This window comes from Terrapene carolina, unplaced genomic scaffold (assembly GCF_002925995.2).
Source record: "Terrapene carolina triunguis isolate 2854851 unplaced genomic scaffold, T_m_triunguis-2.0 Scaffold130, whole genome shotgun sequence".
Taxonomy (NCBI): domain Eukaryota; kingdom Metazoa; phylum Chordata; order Testudines; family Emydidae; genus Terrapene; species Terrapene triunguis.
The window spans coordinates 24,921,929-24,933,995 of record NW_020664481.1 but is presented as its reverse complement, the minus strand read 5'-3'; the positions used below and the strand labels follow the sequence as shown (position 1 = coordinate 24,933,995).

The following is a 12,067-nucleotide window of genomic DNA, read 5'->3' as shown; positions in this document are numbered from 1 at the left end:
TTATAAAGAGATTGCACTACAGTAATTATATTAGGTGAATTGAAAAATACTGTTTCTTGTCTTTTTACAGTAGAATTACTTATAATCAAAAATAAAGGAGCACTATACACTTTATTCTGTGTTGTAATTGAAATAAGTATATTTGAAAATGTATCTGACACAGGTTAAACCATTGGTGATATATACATTTTTGCCTATTGGTTAAACCAAGTCATGTTTCCTAAGAGTGGTGTTTAAGTCCCATTAGCGTGGCTAGTGCTGTCTTCAATTCCTAGCATAAACCTAAAATGCTTCAAAATGAAATTTCTATAGATTAGTCTGTTATTTCTAGCAGCCTTTATGTTTCATTACCCCATAGGACATTGTAGTGAGGTATAATTGGAAGATATGACATGAGGGATAATTGGAAGATATTCAGATGTGCGGTTTCTTATACAGCAGATTCCAACCTTGTTAGGCTATACCACTATGGTCTCACTTCTGTTTTTAAGTCACAGGGACTGGTGTCTGATTAGTAAAAACAATATAATTAACACAATTTCCTTCTGTACTTCTAATTTTCACATGTATCTTGAAATGAGGCAAAGTTGTGCATAACTAAGGGTATACTATTGTACAGACTCAATAGTCTGAGATTTCTATCCTTTTCTCACTAAAGACTTTTTTTTCCTGATGATGCACAATAGATACTGTAATTAAGTTACTCACAATTACTCAAGTTCTCTCTTTTAAGAAGCCTGAAACTTCAGAGGATAGCAGTACCTAATATTTACTCTCTAAAATAGTTAAGTTAAAAATTAAATTTCATCTGCTTGTGCTGATTCATTTGTCTACTTCCATGTTAGTCATTAGGGGTGTTGAAATATATAGTATTTATTAGACTATATATGAAAATGATCAAATACCCTAGTTATTGTCTTTCGCTGGCAAGATTGTTTAAGACACTTATTTCTCAGTTTAAAACCCTCAGGAGGACTTTGCCCCCTTACTCATCATAATTTATTGCTCTTAAGATCTGTCTATAAGATATCTTTATCAAAAGGCTTTACAAGAAAGCAAGTAAATGTTTGTCAAAACACTCACCTACTATATTTCCCCCTAACTACACCAACAGTGTCATGTTTTTCACCTTAAAGACAGATCACTGATTAATTCCAGTAGGTCATTATCTTCCTGTTGTACCAGTTTACTTGCATGTCAATTAGTTTCACTGAAAATTAGGTGAAGTTCTTCAGTTGTCTGTAATAAATACAATTAAAGTTAAGGAGGGTGTTTCAATTGCACCTTTGAAGTGAAGAATCAGCATGGGCCTTTCCATAGTTTGTTTTAATGATTAATAAAACCTGAGGAAAAGAAACACCTTGTTTGAGCAAAAGAAAAAAAACTATGTAATTTTAAAAATCTCATTTAATCAAATGAGCTTTAAGAAAAGTAACAGGACTTTAATTGTCTTTTGTTTAGGGGAAAATTTGGTATCTTTCTTTGTTGTTTGCAGTGCTGTAGCCATATTGGTCCCAGGATATTACAGACAGGTGCAGGAGGTAGTAATGTTTACGGGACCAATCTCTGGTGGCAAGCAAGAGAGACAAGGTCTGGAACTAGGCGGAGCTCTGTGCAGTTGGGAAGCTTGTCTCTCTCACCAACCAAAATAGGTCTAATAAAAGATGTTACCTCACCCACCTTCTCTCTAATATCCTGGGACCTGCATACTTACAACACTCCTTACAGGGAAATTAAGGGGGGTAAGGAGAGATGAGGCGGGGAGGGGTGGGGCCGTGCAGCCGGGGGCGGGGGCACTCTTTGGTATCTTGTGTTGTCTGCTCCCTCCCCCGGGCTGCGGTCAGACGCTGCTGCTCCAGGGGGCGGGATCCTCTCCTGCATCAGGGGCTGCGCTGCAACGTGGCTGGCAAGCCTACGCCGGTGCGAGGTGCTCGCCACAGTTCCCTGTATTCCCCGGCGGGTGATGCTGATGCTGATGCTGCTCCTCCCCCGCCCCAGTCTCGGAGGAGGCTGGGCCTAAACACTACGTCTCCCAGTGGCCCTTGAGGCAGAAGGGTCGCGCTGTATCACGTGGCCTGCCCTGACGCGTCTCCCTCCCCTCCCCCAACCAAGTCACGAGGAGAGCGTCCGTTGGGGCTACGTCATGAGCCAAAGACAGCGTCTGTGAGAGCGAGTGTGGGAAACGGTAGCGGGCGAGGGGGAGCGGAGCAGGCGCGAGGAGACGGGGTGGAGTTAGGGCGTGTGCAGAAGCTGCCAGTACCAAAGCATCAGGGAAGGGGGGGGCGTGGTCAGCGCACGAGGGAAGAGGACGGGGCGATTCGGCGAAGTGTCCCCGCGTCTGAGGGGCAGTCAGAGCGCGAGGGGTGGTCGGTGCGGTAGGGACCAACAAGGGTAGCGCGTGAGCCCCGGTGAGAGCGCGGCGGGGGGCGGGGCCGCGGCCGCGGAGGGGCGGGGCCTACCTCGGCCCGTGGTGATTGCCCACCCCCTGAGTGACAGACGGAGTCCAAGTGAGGGAGCAGGGACGGGAGCTAGCGCGGCCGGTGCTCGCTCGCCCCACACGCTAGCCTGTGTTATGAGGCGGCCCTGAGAGGCGCGGCGGGGAGCCCAGCCCAGCAGGAGCCCGGCGCGGCCCGGGAGGACTGGGTCTCGCTTCACACACCCCCGGCCAAACCGATGACTACGGCAAACTGCGGCGCCACTGACGAGTTCGACTTCAGGCTGATCTTCGGGGAGGACGGGCAGCCGGGCCCGGGGCCGCCGCTGGGGCCTGCAGGTGCGTCTCTGCGGCTGCGGTCGGCTGTTGCGGTCCGCTTTCCCACCGTGCGAGGAGGGGTGCTGGTTCCCGCTTTCCGAGGGGCCGGGCCGGGCTGGGGGGAGCTGTCTCGCACTCGGGTGGGGAACGCTCCTCCCCACGGCGCGGGAGCTCCCGTCGGGATCCTCCAGCCCCGCTCGTGGAGTCGGGATGAGCCCTGGTGGGGCAGGAGTGACGAGACTCCAGCCCTCCCCCTGCAATGCGCCGTGCTTAGGCTGCTGCTCAACCGGTTTCCCCTGAGCTGAGGGGCTCGGCTGGTGGCACCAGCAAGCCTCCGTTCGGACAGTATCGCTTCCCTGCCACAGGCTAGGAAGCCAGGCTGCAGAGGCATAACGCGGGGCTGGCCCAGTCACCACCGCACAGGGAGCTCAGAGGCCTCCTTCATAATCCACGAAGCGCTGGAGACCCTCGCCTGGAGCGTGCTCGCACTTGGGCCATTCAGGGACTGTTTGCCTCTTTCCCTAATACCTTGTAAAAAAAAAAAAACTGGCCTAGAATAACTTGGAATGGAGGGAGTTTCTGTATGTGCCTTGAACCTCACTGTTTTGTTTAGGAAGCAGTGTAGTATGGGCTTCTCCCGCCCCCAGCGTCTAACTTCCCACGTGAGAAACTGAGTTAAGCTGAAGAGCAGGGATGTGCAATCTTTTTCTCTTCGGAGCTTGCATCAGGAAGCAAGACAGTACAAAGAAATTATGGTCTAGCTATATAGTTATTGGTACCACTGAACAGCATTCTATCCCACCACACAGTGTTTTGGGATTAGTACAGGCTTTCTTTAGTTTCTTCATGCCATTTTTTTTTAATGGTACCAGATTTCAGTTTCACTAACAAACTGGTCCTCATAGATTAGAAGCCAGGTAATATTGGTAGGTAATAAGGTATGAAGTGGGAAACGTATTTGGTTTTGCAATGTAAAATCTATAATACACGTAGTGCAACAAATTTAAAAGTGTCACTTGCTACTAGTAATTCTGGGTTTATTTTCTCTATACAGCTTTTACATATCTCCTGTTGAGTGATCAGGGTTTTTTCACTTTCAAAGATATCACTTAGATGAGAACCATTTGTTTCTTGTTAGATGTGCTTGCATCACTCTAATGTTTTTTTTACCCTGTTTTGTTTCAGCTAGTACTCTAGATTATTTACTTCTAAAACAAACACAAAACCCCTTACTTACTGAAAAATACCAGAAATTAAAAATAACTCATAAGTATGGTGTAGGAATGTATAGCATATTAGGACCCATTTGCACAACTACATGCAAGTTGGGAGTCACTGTGAAAATACAGTTCTCTGACCTAATTGTGGTAGGTATTGTGGAAAGGCCCAAATTGTGTTAACTGAGTTAATACGTTGGCCTGTTTAGCCTGGTTTCAAGACACTGCTGAAATATGGTTATGTCTAGTCTACTAAATAGTGCAGCCATGTTCTGACTCTGTTCTCTCACTTGGCCGCGTGTATAGTAGAGAGACCTTTACAGTATCAGGTTAAATTGATAAAAATCTTATCATTCATATTTTAATATGTATTTGACCATATATATTTAAAATTGTATGATATTAAACACTTACCTAACTTTCAGTAAATTAGGAAGTCTGGCACTAAGACCAAATGCATGGCATCCTTAAAAGAGCACTTTTACGAAGTTATGTTGCTGCCTATGTAGAGCATTTCAGATGGAAAAATTTTTATTCTCACAAGACTACTGCTGTTCCAGGGTCCCTGGCTTTTGTTAGTCAAATAGCATGCACGTTATGGTGCTATATAAATAGTGTGCATATAACTCAAATGGAAAACAAAGGAAAAATTATAGCAATTGTGAATAGGATATGGAACAGCATTTATCTAGTGAGAATAAAAATGTTAACATTGAAATGTTCTGCATAGTGACAACTGAGAATAAAGCATCATATCTCAAATTAATATAGAACAAAAACCAAATTGGTCAAAAATTCAATAGAAATTTGGTAGAGGTATTACTAACTTTAATGACACAACTTAGTGAAAGTACTGGATCAACTATTTTACTATTGCATTACAAGAATGTTTGCAAAAAGAGTATTAGCTGAAAACATTTTTTAGGCAATCCTGTAAACTAGATATTTGTCTATTCATCACATGAGCCAATTCATATGGAAGAGCTTAAGGCAATGGCTGAATAGATTTGCGTATCCATTAAGGTGATCAGAACTGGTATGCCCAGGAGCAACCTGGGATCCGTGTTCCTTCTAATTTTTCCCACACGTGCAGAATGAATTTTATGTGCACCGATATGGAGGTGACGTGTGACACATCACCTCCATATTGGTGCACATAACAAAATTCATGTATTGGGGGTGGGGCCGAGGAGTTCAGAATTTGGAAGGGGGCTCGGTTGGGGTGCAGGGGTGTGAGGGCTCTGGCTGGCGTGTGGGCTCTGGGCTGGGGGCTCAGGGCTGAGGCAGAGGGTTGGGGTGCGGGGCTGGGGATGAGGGGCCCAGGGCTGGCGCAGAGAGTAGGGAGGTGTGTGTGTGTGGGGGGTGAGGGCTCCGGCTGGGGGTGCAGGCTCTGGGGTCGGGCCAGTGATGAGAGGTTTGGGGTGCAGGAGGGTGCTCCTGGGCTCTGGCGGGGAGAGAGGACTCCCCGCCCTCCCTCCCTGCAGCAGCACCTGGGTTGCGGGGGGGAAGAGGCGCCTCTCCCCACCGTGGCAGCTCCAGTGCTGGGGCGCAGGATAGGCTCCCTTCCCCTGACCACGGCAGGGGTGGGCCTGGGGTAGGGGTGCCCCTCTCCCAGCTGTGGCAGGTTGGGGGCCAGGCTAGATTGGGGCTGGGGGAGGGGCGCCTCTCCCATGGCTGCAGCAAATCCCGGCCAGGCGGGTTCCCTGAGCACTGCGCGGTGCTAAATAGGCTGCTGCATGGCCACACAGCTTGTAGGGAACTTAGCCTGGAACTCCTAAATACGTAGTCATGGTACAGAGGGGTTGGGACAGGTCCCTGCTTCTAAATACTATTATGCAAGAACTGCCAATCCTCTGCAACTAGTTTATTCTGTTTGAGTATATTATGGTAATTGGAGGCAAACTTTATAAATGTCGTATGTCTCGATTTTTGGTGTGGTCAGCTGTGTAACAGGAAATTTTATGTCCTGTCAGTTGGCTATTTTATGCAGGGTAGACTCATTTAAATCAAGGCAATTTAAATAATTATTTAAATCACTAAATGGAAAGCCTTGATGTAAATAATCAGTTTTAATCAACTTTTCCATTTGGATTTCAGTTATCTTGCTAAAGCAAGATGCATTCTCATACAACCATTAAAACATGTTGATTTACAACTAAATAGAGCCTTTACATTATCTTTGGTACCTATTTTTGCTACCTAGGAGAGTGCACTATAACTATATACATTTATTTAAGCAATTTATATAGCTTTTCAGATTCTTGTTAATTACACATTTTAGTATGTTAGAAAATGGTGAAAGATATGCTATTTGTTAGATAATTAACTTTTTGCTCATGATATGTGTCAGGCTGCATTAAAATAACTGGAATACAATTAAACACAGTCAACAGTATATAAATTTTATTTTTATTAAACAAGACCGTAACACAGTACATAACATATTATGCCATATTTATGAAGCCTGACCTCAAAAGTTAGTCCAATAAAAGATATTACCTCACCCATGTTGTCTGTCTTCTGTTGGTGAGAGAGACAAGCTTTTGAGCCACACAGAGCTCTTCTTCAAGTCTGGGAAAAGTACTCTGAGTGTCTCAGCAAAATTCAAGATGGAACAGATTGTATAGCATAAGTAATTAGCTTATATTGTAAGGGATCATTCAAGGTAGAATTAGATGTTTTCCCCCCTGAAAAAACAGCCTTTAACTCAGTTTTTGATAAGAGGTTTGTTAATTTAGCATATTTATTTTTTATTTAAATGTTATAAGAGATTATAACAAGTTTAGGCCTTAACATATTTCTATTACATTCAGATTTCATTTTAAACGCATTTATTTTTAAAAAGTAAAATGTACTATAATTTAAATCAAAATCTGATTTCTAAATAAATCAGTTTAAAAATATCAGTTTAAAAAAATCCACCCTGGTTTTATACACTGTAAAAATGTATATGACAGTGGGAAAAGCTATAACTGTTGTATTAGAAACATAATTTTTCATTTAAGGGTTTCAGAAGCTGAAACCTAACTATAAATCTTTCCCCATCCATGGGAAGCTTTTAGGATTGTTAAACTCTTACCTTGTGCTGTGCACCTCCTTAAAGGAAATGATGGATGGTGAGGAGAAAACTTCTAGGCATGTGGGAGAAATGCCCAACATCAGCATTTTTTGGTAATAACATAGAAGATAAGTCTAAACTGACACTTCTAACTTTAAAATCACTTTTCCAATTATCTAGTCAAGAATACTGTTGTGGTATGGACTGTGACTATACATTTTAGAACTATGAATATACAAACTGACTCAAAGAACTAAAAAGCCATCTACTTCTTCAGTGTATTTAATTTATTACATTTTTTAAAAACTCCTATCCAAGGGATGCCAATTGAAGACTCTGGGCACACTGACACACGTTTAAAAAAAGAGTAATTTAAAAACCAAAATCAGTCATAACCGCATTTTTTTTCTTTCCCACTTTTCTCCCCTCCTGTCATGTCATTACTGCACAGTAGTTCATTGAAATTCGTGTGTAATGCTTAGTTTTGTGCTGGATTGCAGGAATGGTGACCACCTTGACTAGCGTAGTTTTGCTTGTACTGGTTAATCTGAACAATAGTAATTGCTGTTCGGGTGGTCTATATGAAAGATTGTTTAGTAGTATCCACCAATCTAAAGTCTAATACTGCAACCTTTTAGTACTGGAACTTAGTTCCATTAAAGTCAAAGGGATTTCCCATTTTAATAAACTAGTCACATGAGTAGGGGGGTTGTGGGATAGTGCCTGATTCTGGGTGCTTCCTCCATCCCCTCTCCTTGGCATAGTGTAGTATTATTGTCCTTGCCATAGTGAAGACAGAAATATTCTTCATTTTTGGAATGTGTAAAAGCCAAAACAGATACTTGGAATTCTAGCTAATAAAGGTTTTAGTTTCTCTTTGACTCGCAGCACTATTGATCAGTATTGTTCTACTATAAAATTTTAGGCTGACCTCAAAATATATTAAAACACAGAATTTTATAAAACTAAAACAGTTCGATAGTGGCAGCTATTTATGATAACCTTAAGAGTTGCATATGGTATCTTAACTTTAAACTAGTATTGGAATTGTAATATTAATGCTCCCTCACAATCCAATAGATTTTCATTTGTATTATTATTTAGTTCTGCCAAATGTTACTTTGTAATTTGTACTTTTGAGAAAATCTAACTTGAGGGACTAATGTTTTAAACTAAACAGGGCGATACCAAATTTGTGTTTTCTTAGGAAAGATTAAGCTTGACTGTTCAAACTTTTTATGTAACATTTGATGCTTCACAATGTTCGCTGTTGAATAATGTAGATAAGGCACTGCATGTCTATGTAAGGAAATTTCATTTACTAATAAAATCAATATACATCTAAGCAAAACAATGACAGTGTATGGTGTACATAGAATGTTAAAAAATGATACCTAAGATGAGGCATACCATGTTACCTGAGTTGGACAACAAGAGAGCCTGTATGTAAAGTGTTAATTAGTTTATAAATAGGTGTATTTTTATCTTCCCTACAAAGAACCCAGTCCTACAAATTGCTGGGAGCCTTCAGTTCTCATTGTAGTCAGTGGGAATTGAGTGCATGCAGCACTTCCTAGGAGGTGCTCAGTATCTTGCAGGGTCAGGCCTGTAATAACCAGACTTGTCGCTAATTGGGTGTATTGTTTGAATGTAGTGTGGAGGTGAACCTAACTTAAAAACATGTTTGTGCAGCTTGTGACTTTTAATATTTTGCAAATCAACTCTTCCAGTTGTCTGTCAGGCACTCATAAGCAATTTGCTATTGATGGTGCAGCTAAAAATATTGTCTAATGCACTGCTCTGATACTTTGTGATCTCATAGAAATTTGATAGGTACAGTGTTTTAACTTCCATCATGTTTTTCAGTATAGTAGCATAGTGCAATCTACTGATTATGGGTTGACATCTACAAGAGGGGGGGAAATCACAAACTCTTTATTACAGTTTTTATCTCCATCTTTGCTACAATCCTAGTAAAGATTAGATAATCTTAGTTTGACTTTTGTCAAAATGAGTGCCTTTGAAAATGCCTGTACACAGCTTTACTCTCAAGATTACTGTTTTGTAGTAGGTATGGTATTTGCAAAATGTTATATAGTTAGACATTAATGCATTTTAAATAGACAAAGTTTACAGATTTCTTGGGACTTCACACACAATTTAGCAATCTAAAACAAAACAATAATATTGTAACTAATAAATTGCTTGCTACTCACACCATTGTTTGAAAGTTTTCTTTTTAAAAAGGATAATCTAATTACATTTAAGTTAGTCTTTTGGTCTTTTAGACTCCTGTCCAGCAGTAGGGTCAGTGCAGTTCACCTCTCCCATGCAGCAGACCCTTATGCTGGACAGGGATCTTAGTTAATTGAAAACCTCTACTTTTTTTTTTATTCTTATTCAGACTTGATACTTTAAGTTTGCTAATTAAGAGTTGTTGTGGGAGTTTCTTGTTTGTTTTTGTTTTTCCCCTGGTTAGGTCTCTGTACTACCCAGTGTGGGCTAATGACTCATTTTTTAGTTAGAAGCAGAAACTTACTGTCCTTTAAAGAAGCCTTTATTTTTACAAATATTTACATGGTGACCTCCATGGTGACATCTGGCTGCATTTTTATAGGTTTGAATGAATCAGATTCTTAAGTACCAGTGGAATATTTAGACTGTTGAATGCCTGTCTTATACGTTTATGTCCCTAAATGCTTCTGATGAGGTGATAAGCATCTAAATTCCTCCTAGATAGAGGGCTTGCTGCCTGCCTATTAAAAGCAAAATAAACTCCAACAAACCATAATTTTGCAGATGCTGGGGTGTAGCTGTTGCGCACAAAGCGAATGCTGGAGTTAAGTGTGTGCATAAGCAAAGCTCATGTTTGCAATCTGTTGACTCTTGTGTGCTACCTAAGTATAGGGCATGCCCCCTGTGCTTAATTAAATCAGCTTTTTGAAGCAGAGACTTGCCACATTTTTACTAAGCACTCTGCACACTTGTGGCACTGTACAGGTTAGTAATAAATCATTCTCGCTATATTTTTAGTCCCACCGCAATTTGATTCAGACCTACATAAGTGTGTGTGAGAGGGGTCTGATTCTCAGCCAAAACATAACTTTATTTTGGTTAAAATATTTGAAATTTTCTTAACACTCTCTTAATCTCTGTAGAGATGTTTTTCTCACCTTTTCTCTTTTTCCCCCATTCCTTTTGTTCTCTCTAGACCCGTTGTCTCTTTTGTCCACCATCCATTTCTTAATTGCTTTTGTTAGCTTTTAGCTGTGCTGTTGCTGCTTTGCTCCACTATGCCTTGATTTTTTTTTTTTTTTAACCAAATGTGCTCTAACAATCTGTAATCACTGGATGCATCTGAGTGCTATTAGCATATAGTGAAAATTAGTTTGTCTGCTGACCTTGCAAGCATGTGATGGGAAGTTAATAGTTCTGAAAGAGCACTCTCTACCCTTCCTTCCCTAAAACAGCTGAAGAGAGACCAATCATAGTCTGTGTTTATGGTATTTGCTGAGAGAAGGTGGGGAACAGAACAGCTGTGTATCATATATATGATTGAAAACATTGTGGATCTGTGGCAAAAACCTTGCCACTTCAGACTGTACTACGGCGTTATTGATTGAGGACTAGTTGGTCTGAGGGAGAGCAAAAATGAAATGTGTGCTAGGGTACCTTATTATCCAGCATCCTTTATTGGTAACTGGCTAACAGTACAACATTTTTATCCAAAATATTTCAGGAATATCAAAAAGATTGAATTACCGAGGAAAGCTGACAGATTTTCACACTTGTGTTGGGAGATGTAATGGTGTTTTGGCTAAAGGAAATTTGATAGTTTTGTTACTTTGGAAAAAGCTTGTGTAGTCTGAGACCAATAGCTTATATATACATTTGTTGAAAGACTTCAGGTTGAAACTGCATTTAATTTAACAACTTGTGGAGTGGTACTTTTTTTTTTTTTTTTTTTTTGGTTCAGATCACACTGTTTATAAATTGAGGAGGGCTCCTTTTTTGTGTGTGGGTATATAGAATGATTCATTTCTGCTCTTCAGAAGTCCTCACTGGAGGATAGCTCTCTCAAAGAAAAAAACTCTGCGCTTAAAGCTGGTGCGGTTTCCTTACAGGTAATGTGGATTCAGCTTTGAACCTTGTATTCCTTTCCTTTTTTGTGTTCTCTACAGCTACATGGTAAGTTACAAACCAAGATTTAGATCATACTAAAGGAGTGGATGGGCAGATTAGCAGTGTTGCTTTTAAAGAAGTGAGTTGTATGAGTAGATTGGACCTCACTTGATATTGCTATGATTTAAGCAGTCAAACTGCTGTTTGTTAATGTAAATACAGGTCTGTCTCATCTTATGCTGGGGTTACGTTCCGCAGTCAGCGCCTAAAGCGAAAATCGCGTATAGGCAAAATTACATTGAGTGTAATGGCGGGCGGAATCGCCCGCATGGTAGAAACAGTATTTAAATTGTTGTTTTTCTTTCTTTTTTTTGCCGACCGCGTAAAGCTGAAATTGCGCATGTTAAATGCGCCTAAGATGTGACAGACCTGTAAGGGAGATGTTGTCTAAAGCCGCTCTTGTGGGTCAAGGGAGTATAGACAGAGCAGACCTGGCAGTAAGCCCAGTCTCTAAAACAACATCCAAGTCGTTGCATTTGCCCAAGCATGCCATGTGAAGTTCAAATGACAGTGGAATTTAAGATGAGTGAAATGATCAGTAAAGCTTAGTAAAATCACAAGCAGGAGCAAGCTTTTAACAAGCCAGCACTTTATTCCAACTTGAACACATCTGTCTGTTCATGTGTACTGTATACTATTTGTATGCAATATTGTATTGTGGCACTTTTCTCAGCAGTTGGACTTTCCAAAGTTACTTGGCCAGGGTCTGACTGAATTTGGAAAACTGCAGAGAACCGCAAGTAGATTTGCAGGCCGTGTTATAGGCTGTACATTTCATTAATTGAAAACAGAACAGCTGGAATGTAATCACGTACAAGGTTGATTCCATTAAGCATCTCAGTGGCACTGCTTGAAAAG

General features: G+C 41.2%; 1 protein-coding gene across 3 annotated transcripts in view; it reads left to right on the top strand.

Annotated features, from left to right (window-relative positions):
- Positions 1 to 2,503: 2,503 nt before the first annotated feature.
- The window catches only part of NFATC3 (nuclear factor of activated T cells 3), a 126,874-nt gene continuing 117,310 nt past the window's right edge, over positions 2,504 to 12,067 (top strand). For all 3 annotated transcript variants that reach the window (XM_024219421.2, XM_024219420.2, XM_024219419.2), the window contains exon 1: positions 2,504 to 2,773. In XM_024219421.2, coding sequence (XP_024075189.2) covers positions 2,674 to 2,773 — 100 coding nt within the window. In that variant the 5' untranslated portion in view covers positions 2,504 to 2,673. The remainder of the gene's footprint in view (positions 2,774 to 12,067) is intronic.